Here is a 20758-nt window from a genome sequence, read left to right as displayed (position 1 = left end):
AGACTGCTTCTGTTTGTCTCCGTAGAAACCAGCAATGTCTCTGCTCAGTGGAAGATGACCTAATCACATGATCATCTGCTGGGTCCACTCAGGATGTGAGTCACAGCAGATCAATCCAACCTGTTCCAGCCCCTGTGTCATTACTGAGGCTCTGCAGGAAGCAAAATGAATCCAACTTCATTCAGCTGTTTCAGTCTGCTATAATAACATTTTCTCAAAGAACTAAAATGTCAAATGCTAAATAAAAATGACATAACTTTTTTTTATTTCCTATTACTACACTAGATAACAATAAAATTGAGGGTGCCCTATTAGCTGTTTCTGCAGCGTCTACCTTCAACCCACATGGAACTTCATAAACCCAAACCAAATTTCAGACATCTTATATATATATATATATATATATATATATTACTCTGGAACCACCCCCAAATTTCAATTGCCAAACTCTAGTGAGGTCCTTAGTCTGGATCTCATTAAGGGCCCTGTCCCACTGGCATTTAGGAGGATTTGTGGATGGAATGCGCACAAAAGTGGCCCACATCCGCCAAACAACCGCAATAACCGTGTAACATTCCTGTATGAGTCGGCCGCCATCCGAACACGTCCGTGATCATCCGCAGAGGCATGCATGTCTGCAGCAGGATTTTTGAGCGGCTCAAAAATCCTGCTGCGGATGAGATCCGCATCACTGCCTGAACACATACTGAAGACACACGCAGGACATACACAACCAACGTGCCGCATATCCCCTGTCATCCACTGATATACACAAACGACAGGTTGGCACGGGTTGGCGGCGGACCGGGACAATGTGCAAAACAGATAAGACGCATGCCCAGCACGGCCACATCACGGTCGCAAATGATATGACGCGCATGCAGACAGAGTGGGCACGGATGGAGCGAGTGCATCACGGCCGCTGTCCCCCTCATGGGGACGCCTCTGCGGTCGCCTTCGCTTCTGTTCCCTGTTATATACGCTTTTCTTCCTCATGTATTCACTGATCCACCCCGGGACATTTGTCATTTCCGCCCACCTTTGTTGCGGACGCTCAGCTTTTGTCTCCTCATTTCATGCGCAAATCCTCCTAAACGCCAGTGGGACAGGACCCTAACATAAGATCAATGTCCTCAAAATCACTACTGATAAATGATCTATTTATGGATCACCACTTAGATATGATTGGTTTATGTGAAACCTGGCTGAAACCTACTGTTGTCCTCCCCTTAAATGAGGCCTGCCCACTGGCGTAGACATTTAGTCACGTCCCTTCTGATACGAAGCAAGGCGGAGGTGTTACTTTAATTCATAAATCTGGGTTTAGCTTACTGGCTCTTGGTGTTTCAAATAAAACAATTTTTTGAACATCTGACTCTCCGTTCTGCCCAGGATATGTAATGCCAAAGTAAGAAGTATAAAAATCAGCCATATTACTTTGTCACTGTATATAGGCCCGCTGGCCCATATTCTGAATTCTTAGATGAATTTGGTGCATTCATCTCTAACTTGTCAACTAGTGCAGATAACATTCTGATCATGGATGGTGACTTCAACATTCATATAAATAAGCCTTTTGATCCCCTCTGCAAATCATTTATGGAAATTATGGATGTATTAGAATTCAAGCAATGCATTCAGGGTTCGACAGACATTAGTGGAAATACCCTGGATTTGGTTGTCATCCGCGGTATTGCTGTCATGAATCCTGTCATCATGCCTCTTACATCAGCGAGCTCAGATCACTCATTACCCAAGGCCATCAAATATGGCCATCGGCTACTGTGAAGACTTTGCATCTGTTCGTCTGTCTGTCTGTCTGTTCTATTACTGCCACAGTCTTCAAATTCACAGGGAACATTCTTGGGACACAGACCTTGGAAAAGTTCAAAGATGGTTAACCTTGACCTATATTAAAATGTATTAAATCACATTCTGTTTCAATCTGTTCCTTTTTTTTGGAGTGGTGGAGGTGACAGCCAATCAGAGTAGAGCTGCACCGTGATGTCATTGACAGGTCTCTCTACAATTGCTTCATTTATGTGTTTCTACACGTTTCTCATGTATTCTGTAAATGGTAGTGAGAAATAAACACTTCTAAAACTGAAAACGCTGTTTTTGGACCTGATAACACCTCTGAAGTCATTTAGGATGTTAGCATGGTGACGTCACAGGCTGGTAGCTAGCTGCAAACTCAGTTTTGTTTGTGTGTAAATATATCCTCTTTGTCATATATTATGTAAAATCTAGCAAGAAATAAACACTTCTAAAACTGAAAACGCTGTTTTTGTAACCTGATAACACCTCCAGAGTGATTTAAATTACATTTAGCGCATGTCAGTGTGCACGCTCACTTCCACAAACTCAAAGCTAACTTCTGCTCTTGTCAAAAACTCAAATGTAAATATTGTTTATGATTGATTGATTGATTGAGGGGCTTTATTGAACATGTACAATTACTAATTAAAAATAGGATCTTAGTAATTAATGTAAATAAGAAAAAATGTATATATATATATATATATATATGCTTATATATATATAAGCATATATATATATGCTGCTGCTTTGGACTCTGAACTAACAGTCTTTTTCAAGACTTTTTCAAGACTTTTTCACTTGTGCTTTTTCACTTCACCTGTGCTGCTCCACAGCGTGTCTGGTGGATTTTTTTATTTTATTTTATTTTTTAGCACTGTTGTCGTGCGTTACCTGTGCTGCTTCATGGCCTGTCTGGTGCCTTAACTAAAGCACTCCTTCTGTTGAATTACCTCTAAATTATTTACACATTATTCACTTTGCGTGTTTTTAGGAATCCGCTTGGTTAGCGTAGCTACTAGCTCTTAGCCGATTTAGCATGGCGGCTTCTCCTGTCTCTCCCGCACTTTTCTGCTCTGGGTGTGAAATGTTTAGTTATTCCTCGGCCTCCTTTAGCAGTAACGGTACTTGTAATAAGTGTAGCTTATTCGTAGCTTTGGAGGCCAGGCTGGGCGAATTGGAGACTCGGCTCCGCACCGTGGAAAATTCTACAGCTAGCCAAGCCCCTGTAGTCGGTGCGGACCAAGGTAGCTTAGCCGCCGTTAGTTCCCCCCTGGCAGATCCCGAGCAGTCGGGAAAGCAGGCTGACTGGGTGACTGTGAGGAGGAAGCGTAGCCCTAAACAGAAGCCCCGTGTACACCGTCAACCCGTTCACATTTCTAACCATTTTTCCCCACTCGACGACACACCCGCCGAGGATCAAACTCTGGTTATTGGCGACTCTGTTTTGAGAAATGTGAAGTTAGCGACACCAGCAACCATAGTCAATTGTCTTCCGGGGGCCAGAGCAGGCGACATCGAAGGAAATTTGAAACTGCTGGCTAAGGCTAAACGTAAATTTGGTAAGATTGTAATTCACGTCGGCAGTAATGACACTCGGTTACGCCAATCGGAGGTCACTAAAATTAACATTGAATCGGTGTGTCGGACTCTGTAGTTTTCTCTCCAATCGGACCGGGAGTGACATGTTTAGCCGCATGTTCTCCTTGAATTGCTGGCTGTCTGAGTGGTGTCCAAAAAATGAGGTGGGCTTCATAGATAATTGGCAAAGCTTCTGGGGAAAACCTGATCTTGTTAGGAGAGACGGCATCCATCCCACTTTGGATGGAGCAGCTCTCATTTCTAGAAATCTGGCCAATTTTCTTGGATCCTCCAAACTGTGACTGTCCAGGGTTGGGACCAGGAGGCAGAGTTGTGGTCTTACACACCTCTCTGCAGCTTCTCTCCCCCTGCCATCCCCTCATTACCCCATCCCCGTAGAGACGGTGTCTGCTCCCAGACTACCAATAACCAGCAAAAATCTATTTAAGCATAAAAATTCAAAAAGAAAAAATAATATAGCACCTTCAACTGCACCACAGACTAAAACAGTTAAATGTGGTCTATTAAACATTAGGTCTCTCTCTTCTAAGTCCCTGTTAGTAAATGATATAATAATTGATCAACATATTGATTTATTCTGCCTAACAGAAACCTGGTTACAGCAGGATGAATATGTTAGTTTAAATGAGTCAACACCCCCGAGTCACACTAACTGTCAGAATGCTCGTAGCACGGGCCGGGGCGGAGGATTAGCAGCAATCTTCCATTCCAGCTTATTAATTAATCAAAAACCCAGACAGAGCTTTAATTCATTTGAAAGCTTGTCTCTTAGTCTTGTCCATCCAAATTGGAAGTCCCAAAAAAGCAGTTTTATTTGTTAATATCTATCGTCCACCTGGTCGTTACTGTGAGTTTCTCTGTGAATTTTCAGACCTTTTGTCTGACTTAGTGCTTAGCTCAGATAAGATAATTATAGTGGGCGATTTTAACATCCACATAGATGCTGAGAATGACAGCCTCAACACTGCATTTAATCTATTATTTGACTCTATTGGCTTTGCTCAAAAAGTAAATGAGTCCACCCACCACTTTAATCATATCTTAGATCTTGTTCTGACTTATGGTATGGAAATAGAAGACTTAACAGTATTCCCTGAAAACTCCCTTCTGTCTGATCATTTCTTAATAACATTTACATTTACTCTGATGGACTACCCAGCAGTGGGGAATAAGTTTCATTACACTAGAAGTCTTTCAGAAAGCGCTGTAACTAGGTTTAAGGATATGATTCCTTCTTTATGTTCTCTAATGCCATATACCAACACAGTGCAGAGTAGCTACCTAAACTCTGTACGGCAGATAGAGTATCTCGTCAATAGTTTTACATCCTCATTGAAGACAACTTTGGATGCTTGGATGCTGTAGCTCCTCTGAAAAAGAGAGCTTTAAATCAGAAGTGTCTGATTCCGTGGTATAACTCACAAACTCGTAGCTTAAAGCAGATAACCCGTAAGTTGGAGAGGAAATGGCGTCTCACTAATTTAGAAGATCTTCACTTAGCCTGGAAAAAGAGTCTGTTGCTCTATAAAAAAGCCCTCCGTAAAGCTAGGACATCTTTCTACTCATCACTAATTGAAGAAAATAAGAACAACCCCAGGTTTCTTTTCAGCACTGTAGCCAGGCTGACAAAGAGTCAGAGCTCTATTGAGCTGAGTATTCCATTAACTTTAACTAGTAATGACTTCATGACTTTCTTTGCTAACAAAATTTTAACTATTAGAGAAAAAATTACTCATAACCATCCCAAAGACGTATCGTTATCTTTGGCTGCTCTCAGTGATGCCGGTATTTGGTTAGATTCTTTCTCTCCGATTGTTCTGTCTGAGTTATCTTCATTAGTTACTTCATCCAAACCATCAACATGTTTATTAGACCCCATTCCTACCAGGCTGCTCAAGGAAGCCCTACCATTATTTAATGCTTCGATCTTAAATATGATCAATCTATCTTTGTTAGTTGGCTATGTACCACAGGCTTTTAAGGTGGCAGTAATTAAACCATTACTTAAAAAGCCATCACTTGACCCAGCTATCTTAGCTAATTATAGGCCAATCTCCAACCTTCCTTTTCTCTCAAAAATTCTTGAAAGGGTAGTTGTAAAACAGCTAACTGATCATCGGCAGAGGAATGGTCTATTTGAAGAGTTTCAGTCAGGTTTTACAATTCATCATAGTACAGAAACAGCATTAGTGAAGGTTACAAATGATCTTCTTATGGCCTCGGACAGTGGACTCATCTCTGTGCTTGTTCTGTTAGACCTCAGTGCTGCTTTTGATACTGTTGACCATAAAATTTTATTACAGAGATTAGAGTATGCCATAGGTATTAAAGGCACTGCGCTGCGGTGGTTTGAATCATATTTGTCTAATAGATTACAGTTTGTTCATGTAAATGGGGAATCTTCTTCACAGACTAAAGTTAATTATGGAGTTCCACAAGGTTCTGTGCTAGGACCAATTTTATTCACTTTATACATGCTTCCCTTAGGCAGTATTATTAGACGGTATTGCTTAAATTTTCATTGTTACGCAGATGATACCCAGCTTTATCTATCCATGAAGCCAGAGGACACACACCAATTAGCTAAACTGCAGGATTGTCTTACAGACATAAAGACATGGATGACCTCTAATTTCCTGCTTTTAAACTCAGATAAAACTGAAGTTATTGTACTTGGCCCCACAAATCTTAGAAACATGGTGTCTAACCAGATCCTTACTCTGGATGGCATTACCCTGACCTCTAGTAATACTGTGAGAAATCTTGGAGTCATTTTTGATCAGGATATGTCATTCAAAGCGCATATTAAACAAATATGTAGGACTGCTTTTTTGCATTTACGCAATATCTCTAAAATCAGAAAGGTCTTGTCTCAGAGTGATGCTGAAAAACGAATTCATGCATTTATTTCCTCTAGGCTGGACTATTGTAATTCATTATTATCAGGTTGTCCTAAAAGTTCCCTGAAAAGCCTTCAGTTAATTCAAAATGCTGCAGCTAGAGTACTGATGGGGACTAGAAGGAGAGAGCATATCTCACCCATATTGGCCTCTCTTCATTGGCTTCCTGTTAATTCTAGAATAGAATTTAAAATTCTTCTTCTTACTTATAAGGTTTTGAATAATCAGGTCTCATCTTATCTTAGGGACCTCGTAGTACCATATCACCCCATTAGAGCGCTTCGCTCTCAGACTGCAGGCTTACTTGTAGTTCCTAGGGTTTGTAAGAGTAGAATGGGAGGCAGAGCCTTCAGCTTTCAGGCTCCTCTCCTGTGGAACCAGCTCCCAATTCAGATCAGGGAGACAGACACCCTCTCTACTTTTAAGATTAGGCTTAAAACTTTCCTTTTTGCTAAAGCTTATAGTTAGGGCTGGATCAGGTGACTCTGAACCATCCCTTAGTTATGCTGCTATAGACGTAGACTGCTGGGGGGTTCCCATGATGCACTGAGTGTTTCTTTCTCTTTTTGCTCTGTATGCACCACTCTGCATTTAATCATTAGTGATCGATCTCTGCTCCCCTCCACAGCATGTCTTTTTCCCGGTTTTCTCCCTCAGCTCCAACCAGTCTCTGCAGAGGACTGCCCCTCCCTGAGCCTGGTTCTGCTGGAGGTTTCTTCCTGTTAAAAGGGAGTTTTTCCTTCCCACTGTAGCCAAGTGCTTGCTCACAGGGGGTCGTTTTGACCGTTGGGGTTTTACATAATTGTTGTATGGCCTTGCCTTACAATATAAAGCGCCTTGGGGCAACTGTTTGTTGTGATTTGGCGCTATATAAAAAAAAAAATTGATTGATTGATTGATTGATATATATATATATACTTATGCAAATTAGAAAGAAGACAATGCTCATATGGCTGAGGATATTTTAGCATTGCGTTATATTTAAGTTTGCAGTATCATTGCCTTTTCACTGGAATGACAAACTTATTTATCATCACAGTGACACATCAACTCCTCAACCACAAATGAACTTGGAGACAGACTGCCTGATATCTTAGCGTCACTTTCATAAAATGACCATGCCGTAGACAGTCTTGTGGACGGCTTAACTCCGGCACTCACTGGACATGATTGTGGTGACCCCTACAGGACGCCAAAGAGAGGCTCTCAGAGACGTGGTTCCAAGTTGCAATAACTGCCACCGCTGCCCAGCAACTGAAATAAATTTTAAAAAACAACAGTAGAATCCCTCAAATGAAACACAATCCACAAAAAGAAATTTAAATTTAGCAGCCAACAAACTAAGCTAAAAACATACAAACCAACCGAGAAAAACAAAATGGTTAAAAAATAATAAAAGGAACTCTAAACAATCTAGCGCCCATAAGGGCTGCTGCACCAGAAGACCTGGATATATTGCGGGTGTCCAAGTTAGCCACCGGAAGGTATGCTAATGTTAGCACGGTCATATGCAGTACCAGACACACACTGAAGCAGCGTAAGGCAAAGCAGCAGCGGTCCTGTGCAGCAGATGACGGAGCTGCTGTCCACCCCAAGAATCTGCCATGACATTACGAATTATTAAATTGCTGAGAGGCCAAAATATGTGCATTGCTAATGTGTAGCGCTACATACCGGTAAGAGAGCTGTTTGGTCACAGGGAGGGAGGAGTGCCACAGCTAATGACGCCACTGTAACAGCCTGCAGATTACGTTTCCCCACGGCACAATAATACAGGTTTCCCGTATGCTGTAAAATTACAAATATGACAGTGAGCTATAGCCTCTTTTAGCCTTCTTGCAGGCAGTGTGATTACAGCATCATACCTGAACTAAGGAAAGTGAGGCACGTAGCCAAGTGGTGCAAGGAAGGATCCTGGCAGCTAGCTGCACGATGGCGTGCTGCAGAATTAAATCATTATTCATTTCATTCATTCATTATTGGTTTATTTTACAGGGGCAGCACATATTAATGAACGTACAATTGTTTATATATATATATATATATATATATATATATATATATATATATATATATATATATATATATATACAAGGTCTGTCCATAAAGTATCGTACCTTTTTATTTTTTTCAAAAACTATATGGATTTCATTCATATGTTTTTACGTCAGACATGCTTGAACCTGCTGTGGGCAGGCTTTGAGTGAGCACTGGTCCACCCCTCTCGTCGGATTTTCATTGTCAGGAAAATGTCTGAACGGCTGGAGCAGTGCTGCATCAAATTTTTCAAGAAACTGTGTCAGACAGCCAAGTGGAAACCATTCGGAAAATTCAGATGGCTTTCGATGAAAATCCTATGGGTATCACACAGATTAAGGAGCATTACAAGGGATTAAAGACGGCCCACAGCGGCTGAGGGCGCACCGCGCTTCGAGCAGCCATCGACAGGCTGAAATGACCAGATAATTTCCAAAGTGAAGGCTGTGTTGATCCGGGACGTCGTGTGACTACCAGAGAAATAGCAGAAAAGGTGGACATCAGCCATTTTTCGTCAGATTCCACTGTTATAGGAGATTTTGTAATGAAAGACATGTGGAGGCATTCACGCGTTGGGACGAAGCCGCAATGGCGTTAGGGTTAGCCCTAACCCTAACCCTACCCCACAACGGGTGCCCCAAGGGACACAGTCGAACGCCTTCTCCAGATCCCCAAAGCACATATCGACTGGTTGGGCGAACTCCCACGAACGCTCGAGCACCCGATGGAATGTGTAGAGCTGGTCCAGTGTGCCGCAACCAGGACTAAAACCACACTGGTCGTCTAGAATCCGAGGTTCGACTATCGGTCGAATTCTCCTCTCTAGTACTCTGGAACAGACCTTACCGGGGAGGCTTAGGAGTGTGATCCCCCTGTAGTTGGAACACACCTTCCGGTCCCCCTTCTTAAACAGAGGGACCACCACCACAGTCTGCCAATCCAGAGGCACTGTCCCTGATCGCCACGCGATGTTGCAGAGGTGTGTCAGCCAAGACAGTCCCACAACATCCAGAGACTTAAGGTACTCAGGACGGATTTCATCCACCCCAGGAGCCTTGCCAACGAGGAGCTTTCTAACCACCTCGGTGACTTCAGCCTGGGTGATGGATGAGTCCGCCTCTGAGTCCCCAGTCTCTGGTTCCTCTACGGGAGACATGACGATGGGATTGAGAAGATCCTCAAACTATTCCTTCCACTGCCCGACAACATCCCCAGTCAGGGTCAACAGCTCCCCATCTGCACCCTAGACAATGACGGTGAAGAGCTGCTTCCACCTCCTGAGGCGTTGGACGGTTTGCCAGAATTTCTTCAAGGCCGACCGATAGTCCTCCTCCATGGCCTCCCCCAACTCCTCACAGAGTTTCTGCCTCTGCGACCGCACGGGCTGCAGCACGCTTGGTCTGCCAGTACCTGTCAGCTGCCTCCGGGGTCCCACTTACCAACAAAGACAAGTAGGTGTAGCACTTATGCCCTTATACTACAGAGTAATTTGAATTTGCTGGAAGTTATATATTATGGGCTAGTAAATGTAGTGCAGCAATGGGCAACTGAATCAGGAGATCTAGACTCACTCTGAGAGGTTTTTAGACAGTATAATAAACACAGACCAAGTTGATTTTTTAATGCAGGTACCTTAATATTTTTTGTTAAATATGAAAGTGCAAATATTTACAGTGCATTGGTCATGACCAGTGATTCAGTGAAATACAATAGTTAAACAGCCACAAAAAAGAGAAAGTCCAAGTTCCCCTCCCCAGAGTTCAGAGCCAAAGCTCCCCTTCCCTTCCAGGGGAGTTGAGTTGAAGAGGAGTTGATATGGTAAAAAGTTTAGAAGTTCAGTTTCTTTCATCAGCAACAGTTTGTGATGTGGCAGCAGTAAAAGCGCAATGGCGGATTGGGCCAAACAGCTCCTACCGCACTGGTGGAGATGGAGAAAGATTCCTGAGCAGGTGTACTCTTTGTTTTTTCCTTGGCTCTGTTCTTTTCCTGGGCTTCAGCTCGCCATCAAGGTAACTTCTGTACAACCCCTGGCAATAATTCTGGAATCACCGGCCTCGGAGGATGTTCATTCAGTTTTTTAATTTTGTAGGAAAAAAGCAGATCACAGACATGACACAAAACTAAAGTCATTTCAAATGGCAACTTTCTGGCTTTAAGAAACACTATAAGAAATCATGAAAAAAATTGTGGCAGTCAGTAACGGTTACTTTTTTAGACCAAGCAGAGGAAAAAAAATATGGAATCACTCAATTCTGAGGAAAAAATGATGGAATCATGAAAAACAAAAGAACGCTCCAACACATCACTAGTATTTTGTTGCACCACCTCTGGCTTTACTAACAGCTTGCAGTCTCTGAGGCATGGACTTAATGAGTGACAAACAGTACTCTTCATCAATCTGGCTCCAACTTTCTCTGATTGCTGTTGCCAGATCAGCTTTGCAGGTTGGAGCCTTGTCATGGACCATTTTCTTCAACTTCCACCAAAGATTTTCAATTGGATTAAGATCCGGACTATTTGCAGGCCATGACATTGACCCTATGTGTCTTTTTGCAAGGAATGTTTTCACAGTTTTTGCTCTATGGCAAGATGCATTATCATCTTGAAAAATGATTTTATCATCCCCAAACATCCTTTCAATTGATGGGATAAGAAAAGTGTCCAAAATATCAATGTAAACTTGTGCATTTATTGATGATGTAATGACAGCCATCTCCCCAGTGCCTTTACCTGACATGCAGCCCCATATCATCAATGACTGTGGAAATTTACATGTTCTCTTCAGGCAGTCATCTTTATAAATCTCATTGGAACGGCACCAAACAAAAGTTCCAGCATCATCACTTGCCCAATGCAGATTCGAGATTCATCACTGAATATGACTTTCATCCAGTCATCCAGTCCACGATTGCTTTTCCTTAGCCCATTGTAGCCTTGTTTTTTTCTGTTTAGGTGTTAATGATGGCTTTCGTTTAGCTTTTCTGTATGTAAATCCCATTTCCTTTAGGCGGTTTCTTACAGTTCGGTCACAGACATTGACTCCAGTTTCCTCCCATTCGTTCCTCATTTGTTTTGTTGTGCATTTTTGATTTTTGAGACATATTGCTTTAAGTTTTCTGTCTGGACGCTTTGATGTCTTCCTTGGTCTACCAGTATTTTGCCTTTAACAACCTTCCCATGTTGTTTGTATTTGGTCCAGAGTTTAGACACAGCTGACTGTAAACAACCAACATCTTTTGCAACATTGCGTGATGATTTACCCTCTTTTTGTTGGGAAAGTGTAGTGACACGGACCCACAACAGGGGGCGTAAATGAACGGACAATGGAAGGAGTCAAATTATAACACTTTACTGGTGTGAATGTCACAACCAAACACAGCAGAATCAGAATGTGCAACAGTCAATTAATAAAAGGTGTCATGTGGGCAGGCTCGACGATAGGAGACGCCCGTCTGGAAATGAACCGGAACCACACGATTTCCACCGCCACCTGAACCCGAGGAATACTGGAGCCGCCAAGTCCCGGAGTCCCCAGGTGGCCACCTTCCCGGCGTGTCGGATCTGGTACTGCTGGCAGAAAGCAAAAGACAGTCAAAGGGTGGGTGTGTGAACACCCAGTAACAATGGTGGGAATGCCACCTCCACCTCTCACTCAGCGCGTTGCAGCGGTCTCAGCTGAAAAGGAGCGCCGTCTTGCACAGCCTCCTCAAAAACGACCGGTTCTCCTGCAAACACTCACAATAATAGATTTATCGATCTCACAAAAGGGGCTGAGAGTATTACCTCCAGATGAAGATGATATCTCGGCAGTTTGGTGGAGGTGTCTTCCTGCTTTTATACCAGATGTGTTGATTAGTGACAGCTGTCACGGATGATGGGTGACAGCTGTCACCACGGCTTGTTCCTGAGGCGGCAGCGCCCTCTCGTGCCTGAAGCCCGCACTTCAGGCAGGGCGCCTTCTGGTGGTGGGCCAGCTGTACCTCCTCTTCTGGCAGCCCACACAACAGGACCCCCCCCCAACCAGGCTTGTCTGGGTGGTGACGATAGAAATCGGCCAGGAGGGCCGGGTCCAGGATGAAGCTCCTCTTCACCCAGGAGCGTTCTTCGGGTCCATACCCCTCCCAGTCCACCAAATACTGGAAACCCCGGCCCATTCGACGGACGTCCAAAAGCCGGCGAACCGTCCAAGCCGGCTCCCCGTCGATAATACGGGCAGGAGGCGGTGCCGGACCAGGTGCACAGAGGGGTGAGGTGTGATGCGGTTTTACCCTGGAGACATGAAAGACCGGATGGATCCGCAGTGAGGCCGGGAGTTGGAGCCTCACTGCGGTAGGACTGAGGACCTTGAGGATGGGGAAGGGTCCAATGAAGCGGTCCTTCAATTTGGGGGACTTGACCTGGAGAGGAATGTCCTTGGTGGAAAGCCACACCTCCTGCCCGGGCTGGTAAGTAGGGGCCGGGGACCGTCGACGGTCTGCATGGGCTTTAGCCCTCGTCCGGGCCCTCAACAAGGCCGAACGGGCGGTGCGCCACACCCGACGGCATCTCCGCAGGTGGGCCTGGACCGAGGGCACACCGACCTCTCCCTCCACCACAGGAAACAAAGGGGGCTGGTACCCCAGACACACCTCGAATGGGGAGAGGCCGGTGGCAGAGGACACCTGGCTGTTATGAGCATACTCGATCCAGGCCAGATGTTCACTCCAAGCCGTCGGGTGTGCGGAGGTCGTGCACCTGAGGGCCTGCTCCAACTCCTGGTTGGCCCGTTCGACCTGTCCGTTAGTCTGCGGGTGATACCCAGACGAGAGGCTTACAGTGGCCCCCAGTTCCCGGCAGAAACTTCTCCACACCTGCGAGGAGAACTGGGGACCGCGATCCGAAATGATGTCTGTTGGTATCCCATGCAGCCGGACAACATGGTGGACGAGGAGATCCGCCGTCTCCTGGGCCGACGGGAGCTTTGGGAGGGCCACGAAGTGGGCCGCCTTGGAGAAACGGTCCACTATCGTGAGGATGGTGGTGTGCCCCCGGGACGGCGGGAGGCCCGTGACAAAATCCAGACCGATGTGGGACCAGGGGCGGTGAGGCACAGGAAGTGGCTGTAGAAGTCCCTGTGCCTTCTGGTGGTCAGCCTTGCCCCTGGCGCAGGTGGTGCAGGCCTGGATGTAAGCCCGGACATCAGTCTCCAGGGACGCCCACCAGAAGCGCTGCCACCACTGCCACGGTCCTACGCACCCCTGGGTGGCAGGAGAGTTTGGACCCGTGACAGAAGTCCAGGACGGCAGCCCTGGCCTCTGGTGGGACGTATAGTCTGTTCGTCGGTCCTGTTCCGGGATCCGGGCTCCGTGCTAGGGCCTCCCGGACGGTCTTCTCCACGTCCCAGGTCAAAGCAGCCACGATAGTGGACTCCGGGAGAATGGGTTCCGGTGGATCCGATAGCTCGGTCTTGACTTCCTGTTCATGCACCCGGGACAGGGCATCCGATCTTTGGTTTTTGGTCCCGGGGCGGTAGGTGATCCGCAAGTCAAAACGGCCGAAAAACAGTGACCAGCGGGCTTGCCTGGGGTTCAGTCGCTTGGCAGTCCTGATATACTCCAGGTTCCGGTGGTCAGTGAAAACCGTGAAAGGCACTGACGCTCCCTCCAGCAGGTGTCTCCACTCCTCAAGGGCCTCTTTCACCGCAAGGAGCTCTCGATTGCCCATGTCATAGTTCCGCTCTGCTGGGGTCAACCTGCGGGAAAAATAGGCACACGGGTGAAGAACCTTATAGGTTTCTCCGCTCTGGGATAGCACGGCTCCTATCCCCGAGTCAGAGGCGTCCACTTCAACCACGAACTGGCGACCAGGATCGGGCTGCACCAAGACCGGTGCAGTCGAGAACCGGCGTTTCAACTCCCTAAACGCGGCTTCGCACCGATCCGACCAGGTGAAGGGAACTTTTGGTGAGGTCAGGGCCGTCAGGGGGCTAACAACCTGACTATACCCCTTAATGAACCTCCTGTAGAAATTTGCGAAGCCGAGGAACTGTTGCAGCTTCCTACGGCTTGTCGGTTGGGGCCAGTCTCTCACCGCTGCGACCTTGGCCAGATCCGGGGCGACGGAGTTGGAGGAGATGATAAACCCCAGGAAGGACAAAGAAGTGCGGTGAAACTCACACTTCTCGCCCTTCACAAACAACCGGTTCTCCAACAACCGCTGCAGGACCTGACGTACATGCCGCACATGGGTCTCAGGGTCCGGAGAAAAGATGAGTATATCATCCAGATATACGAAGACGAATCGGTGCAGGAAGTCCCGCAAGACGTCATTAACCAAAGCTTGGAACGTCGCGGGGGCGTTAGTGAGGCCGAACGGCATGACCAGGTACTCAAAATGACCTAACGGGGTGTTAAATGGCGTCTTCCATTCGTCTCCCTTCCGGATCCGAACTAGGTGGTATGCATTCCTAAGATCCAGCTTTGTGAAGATTTTGGCTCCATGCAGGGGGGTGAACACTGAATCCAACAAAGGCAACGGGTATCGGTTGCGAACCGTGATCTCGTTCAGCCCCCGATAATCAATGCATGGACGAAGACCGCCATCTTTTTTTCCCACGAAAAAGAAACCCGCTCCCATCGGAGAGGTGGAGTTACGGATCAGCCCGGCAGCTAAGGAGTCCCGGATGTAGGTCTCCATCGATTCGCGCTCAGGTCGGGAGAGGTTGTACAGCCTGCTGGACGGGAACTCCACGCCTGGCAACAAATCGATGGCACAATCATATGGACGGTGCGGGGGAAGAGTGAGTGCCCGATCCTTGCTAAAAACGTCAGCAAGATCGTGGTACTCAACCGGCACCGCCGACAGATTGGGGGGTACTTGGACCTGCTCCTTCGCCTGGGAACCGGGAGGAACCGAGGATCTCAAACACCTCCGATGGCAGGTTTTGCTCCACTGTACCACCACCCCGGATGGCCAATCAATCCGGGGATTGTGTTTCAACATCCAGGGGAACCCCAGAATCACACGGGAGGTAGAAGGAGTCACAAAAAACTCAATCTCCTCCCTATGATTCCCTGACACTACCAGAGTTACTGGTGGTGTCTTGTGTGTGAGTAAAGGGAGTAGGGTGCCATCTAGTGCTCGCACCTGCAATGGTGTAGGTAGCGCCACCAGAGGGAGCCCTACCTCCCTGGCCCATCTGCTGTCTAACAGATTCCCTTCTGACCCTGTGTCTACCAGTGCTGGGGCCTGAAGGGTTAAATCCCCACTAAGGATTGTAACTGGGAGTCGTGCGGCAATATGTGTGTGTCCCACGTGAAGTTTTTGGCCCACCCTAAGCCCAGTCTCTAGGGGCGGGCGTTGGTGTTTAACCGTTCGGGGCAATCGCTCAATTGATGCTCCATTGAGCCACAAACAAAACACGCCCCGCGTGGAAACCTCCTCTGTCTATTAGGTGGTCTAAATGTGGCCCTGCTCGTGTCCATAGCTTCGTCAGCAGGGGGAGCTGTCGCCCCACGGGACGTAGAGGCCAGGACCCTTCTCGGACCCGGAAGGAAGAGGGACGTCTCGTTCCCGACGGCGTTCCTCCAACCGATTGTCTAACCGTATAACGAGATCAATAAGCCCATCTAATTCCCGCGGTTCATCCTTGGCCACTAGGTGCTCCTTTAGGACTGACGACAGTCCGTTTACAAAGGCGGCGCGGAGCGCAGCGTTATTCCAGCCGGACCTCGCAGCCGCGATGCGGAAGTCGACTGCATAAGCGGCTGCGCTCCGGCGTCCCTGTCTCATCGACAGCAGCACAGTTGAAGCGGTCTCTCCCCTGTTAGGGTGATCAAACACAGTTCTGAACTCCCTCACAAACCCAGTGTACGTGTGAAGGAGCCGTGAATTTTGCTCCCAAAGCGCTGTAGCCCAAGCGCGTGCCTCTCCCCGAAGCAGAGTGATCACATAAGCTATTTTGCTTGCGTCTGACGCGTACATGACGGGACGTTGTGTGAAGACGAGCGAACACTGCATAAGAAAGTCCGCGCACGTCTCCACACAACCTCCGTACAGCTCAGGAGGGATTATGTATGCTTCAGGGGATGGTGGGAGGGTTTGTTGGACCACCACTGGAACATTAATATCTAGCACAGGATCGACAGGAGGAGGAGCTGCAGCAGCGCCCTGAGCGCTCGCCGCCACTTGCGCGGAGAGAGCCTCCACCCTGCGGTTCAGGAGGATGTTTTGCTCGGCTATTTGATCCATTCGAGCTGTAAAGGCGGTGAGAATATGCTGTAGCTCACCAATCACGCCTCCTGCAGATGCCTGCGCTCCCTGCTCTCCCATTGGTTGTTCAACAACCTGGTGACGCCCCTCGGAGTCCATGACGCTGGCCGAGATATCCTGTTGGGAAAGTGTAGTGACACGGACCCACAACAGGGGGCGTAAATGAACGGACAATGGAAGGAGTCAAATTATAACACTTTACTGGTGTGAATGTCACAACCAAACACAGCAGAATCAGAATGTGCAACAGTCAATTAATAAAAGGTGTCGTGTGGGCAGGCTCGACGATAGGAGACGCCCGTCTGGAAATGAACCGGAACCACACGATTTCCACCGCCACCTGAACCCGAGGAATACTGGAGCCGCCAAGTCCCAGAGTCCCCAGGGGGCCACCTTCCCAGCGTGTCGGATCTGGTACTGCTGGCAGAAAGCAAAAGACAGTCAAAGGGTGGGTGTGTGAACACCCAGTAACAATGGTGGGAATGCCACCTCCACCTCTCACTCAGCGCATTGCAGCGGTCTCAGCTGAAAAGGAGCACCGTCTTGCACAGCCTCCTCAAAAACGACCGGTTCTCCTGCAAACACTCACAATAATAGATTTATCGATCTCACAAAAGGGGCTGAGGGTATTACCTCCAGATGAAGATGATATCTCGGCAGTTTGGTGGAGGTGTCTTCCTGCTTTTATACCAGATGTGTTGATTAGTGACAGCTGTCACGGATGATGGGTGACAGCTGTCACCACGGCTTGTTCCTGAGGCGGCAGCGCCCTCTCGTGCCTGAAGCCCGCACTTCAGGCAGGGCGCCTTCTGGTGGTGGGCCAGCAGTACCTCCTCTTCTGGCAGCCCACACAACACTTTTAAGAGTTTGATAATCCTCTCCTTTGTTTCAATAGACATCTCTCGTGTTGGAGCCATGATTCATGTCAGTCCACTTGGTGCAACAGCTCTCCAAGGTGTGATCACTCTTTTTTAGATGCAGACTAACGAGTAGATCTGAATTGATGCAGGTGTTAGGTTTGGGGGATGAAAATTTACAGGGTGATTCCATAATTTATTCCTCAGAATTGAGTGATTCCATATTTTTTCCCTCTGCTTGGTCTAAAAAAGTAACCGTTACTGACTGCCACAATTTATTTTCCTTGATTTCTTATAGTGTTTCTTAAAGCCAGAAAGTTGCCATTTGAAATGACTTTAGTTTTGTGTCACGTCTGTGATCTGCTTTTTTTCTACAAAATTAAACAACTGAATGAACATCCTCCGAGGCCGGTGATTCCATAATTTTTGCCAGGGGTTGTATAAGCTTTTCCAGCCAACAACGAAAACCCGGCCAATTTGCGGTGATCTACAAGCACATCCCTCGCGATGTTGACAGCGGGTTCAGCTCTATCATCTGTTGTTGCCCTTAGAGAAGTTTCCCCCATGCCTGTCTGTGTGTCTGCTGCACCATGATTAAAACTAGTTGGCCACATGATTCACGTGCATCACATGGCACCACGAGTTAACGCGAGATGGTGCCAAGTACCGCAAGAACTCGGAGAATATCAGAGGCGGCAGTTAAGATCTTTTATTTATTATCAGTTTTTAAACAGGGGTTACATAGGACTCCTTCTTCAGCTTGATGGCATCCCTTACTTCCAGCGTCCACCACCGGGTTTGGGGATTGCCACCGCGACAGGCACCAGAGACCTTGTGACCACAGCTACAAGCGGCCGCATTGACAGTGGAGGTGGAGAACATGGTCCACTCAGACTCCATGTCTCCAACCTCTGGGAGAAGCTCTCCCGGATGTGGGAGTTGAAGACCTCGCTGACACAGGGTTCCGCCAGTCATTCCCAGCAGACCCTCACGATACGTTTGGGCCTGCCAGGTCTGACCGGCTTCCTCCCCTCCCAGCGGATCCAACTCACCACCAGGTGGTGATCGGTCAAAAGCTCAGCCCCTCTCTTCACCCGAGTGTCCGAGACACATGGCCAAAGGTCAGATGATACGACTACAAAGTCGATCATCGACCTCCGGCTCAGGGTGTCCTGGTGCCATGTGCACTTATGGACACCTTTGTGCTCGAACATGGTATTTGTGATGGACACACTGTGGCTTGCACAGAAGTCCAACAACTGAACACCACTCGGGTTCAGATCGGGGAGGCCGTGCTTCCCGATCAGCCCCTCCAGGTCTCACTGTTTCCACCCACGTGGGCGTTGAAATCCCCCAGCAGAACAATGGAGTCCCCAGTTGGAGCACTATCTAGTACCCCTCCCAGGGACTCCAAGAAGGTCAGGTACTCTGCACTGCCGCTCGGCCCATAGGCCGAGACAACAGTGAGAGACCTGTCCCCAACCTGAAAGCGTAGGGATGCGACCCTCTCATTCACTGGAGTGAACTCCAACACATGACGAGTGAGCTGGGGATCAATAAGCAATGCTACCCCAGCTCTCCGCCTCTCCCCGTGGGCAACGCCAGAAAAGTGGAGCGTCCAGCCCTTCTCCAGGAGTTGGGTACCAGAGCCCAAGCTGTGTGTGGAGGTGAGCGCAACTATCTCTAGTTGGTATCTCTCAACCTCCCGCACAAGCTCAGGCTCCTTCCCCCCCAGCGAGGTGACATTCCACGTCCCAACAGCCAGGGGCTGTGAGCGCGGACTGGGGCGCAGGGCCACCCACCCTCAACTGCCACCCAATCCTCTCTGCACCTGACCCCCATGGCCCCCTCTGCAGGTGGTGAACCCACAGGAGGGAAGCGCACAATTTAACATAAATATGCCAGATTTAGCATAATGCTAATTTCCATCCGTAGTCCCCAGACATAAAATAGAAAAAACAGAGCACTTAACAAGCAAAAACACAAAACACAAAAACACATTGATAATTTACAATATAATACAGAGTCATATTTTAATGTAATCCAGAGCATTTGTGGATTGGTGTCACATTAGCCTCCTTCCAAGACGATGGAAATTTCTTTTGTGTAATTGACTGATTAACTAAAAACATGATGGGTTGCACAAAGACATCGGAGTGGGCCTTTAAGAAGCTGGTGTCGATGTTGTTGACATCTTTCGCTTTGGAGCTTTTATTTGCTGCAATAATTTTTGCTACTGCAGATCCTGTAATTGTTTGCAACTGAAAAACTGGCTGATCCTCCTTTAATGGTTAATGCAAAATTGTGGGTGGTTTAAAAAGGTTTGAGATTTAATTTATGCTATCTACCATCATGGGGTCCCTGATTGGGATGTTGTTTACAACCACTTCTGGGGTTCTATTTTCACATTCTTTGTGTTTACCCAATAATTTATTTCAAATTTGCCATGTTTTTCATCCACTGCCCTTTGTGTTTTCTATAATTGATATAAAAAAATCTTGCTTTTGCTTTTCTAATAGATTGTATAGCTTTATTGTGCGCACAAGTGAAATTTTGTCTATCAATTGTCAGACCAGATTTTATGTATTGTTTCAACAGTACGTCTTTTAGTTTCAGCATACTTTGGCAATTTTGGTCCAGCCAAGGTAGATGGTTTCGCTTTTTACCCCTCTTGCACCCCTACTGACAAAATTTGACATCACCTATGTAATTTTTGTGAGAAACAGATTGGCGCTAGTGTCAATATCTTTGCACGTGAGATATCCTCCCAGTTTACCATTTTTAAACTGTTATTCATGTTTTGAGTTTGGTTTTTAGGTATGGTACTAAGGGGAAAGGTGGCCCTGTGGGTATTTAAGTATCGCTGTCTATTAAGCTTTCTAGAGAAAAGAATTGTGTTGTGGTCTGATAAGCCGGTCAGAAAATTGAACGTTTTCATGATTCTGTCTGGCTTATTAGTAAATAGCAGGTCTATTTTTGTCTCAGAATTTACTGTTATTGTGGTAGGTTTTTCAATTAATTGTTGAAAGTTAAAATAATCCATAATTCGTTTAAGATTTTTACGAGCCTGTTTATCGTCCCAATTTACATTAAAAGCCCCTATTATGATAATCTCTTCATTTTGATTACAAGAGGTCAGCATATTTTTCAGTTGGTCATAAAATTCCACTTTAGTCGAGGGGTGGCGATAGAGGCAAATTAGCAGAAACGACATTTCGTTTGATAGAGTAATTTTGACTCTGACAGAATCGAATGCAATGTCATCAGGCCATTCTAATTTTCTGAATGTCAGTG

General features: G+C 46.8%; 1 protein-coding gene across 2 annotated transcripts in view; it reads left to right on the top strand.

The window, feature by feature from the left end:
* The window catches only part of mlpha (melanophilin a), a 267636-nt gene that overhangs the window by 163236 nt on the left and 83642 nt on the right, over positions 1 to 20758 (top strand). The window contains exon 15 of one of the 2 annotated variants that reach the window (XM_034179785.1): positions 26 to 280. The exons of the other annotated variant lie outside the window; for it this stretch is intronic. Coding sequence (XP_034035676.1) covers positions 26 to 63 — 38 coding nt within the window. The 3' untranslated portion in view covers positions 64 to 280. Of the gene's footprint in view, positions 1 to 25; positions 281 to 20758 lie in introns of those variants that run through there. 2 annotated transcript variants of the gene reach the window in all.

This window comes from Thalassophryne amazonica, chromosome 1, assembly GCF_902500255.1.
Source record: "Thalassophryne amazonica chromosome 1, fThaAma1.1, whole genome shotgun sequence".
NCBI lineage: Eukaryota > Metazoa > Chordata > Actinopteri > Batrachoidiformes > Batrachoididae > Thalassophryne > Thalassophryne amazonica.
Note: the sequence above shows the minus strand (reverse complement) of the source record. Positions and strands in the feature narration are given on the sequence as shown.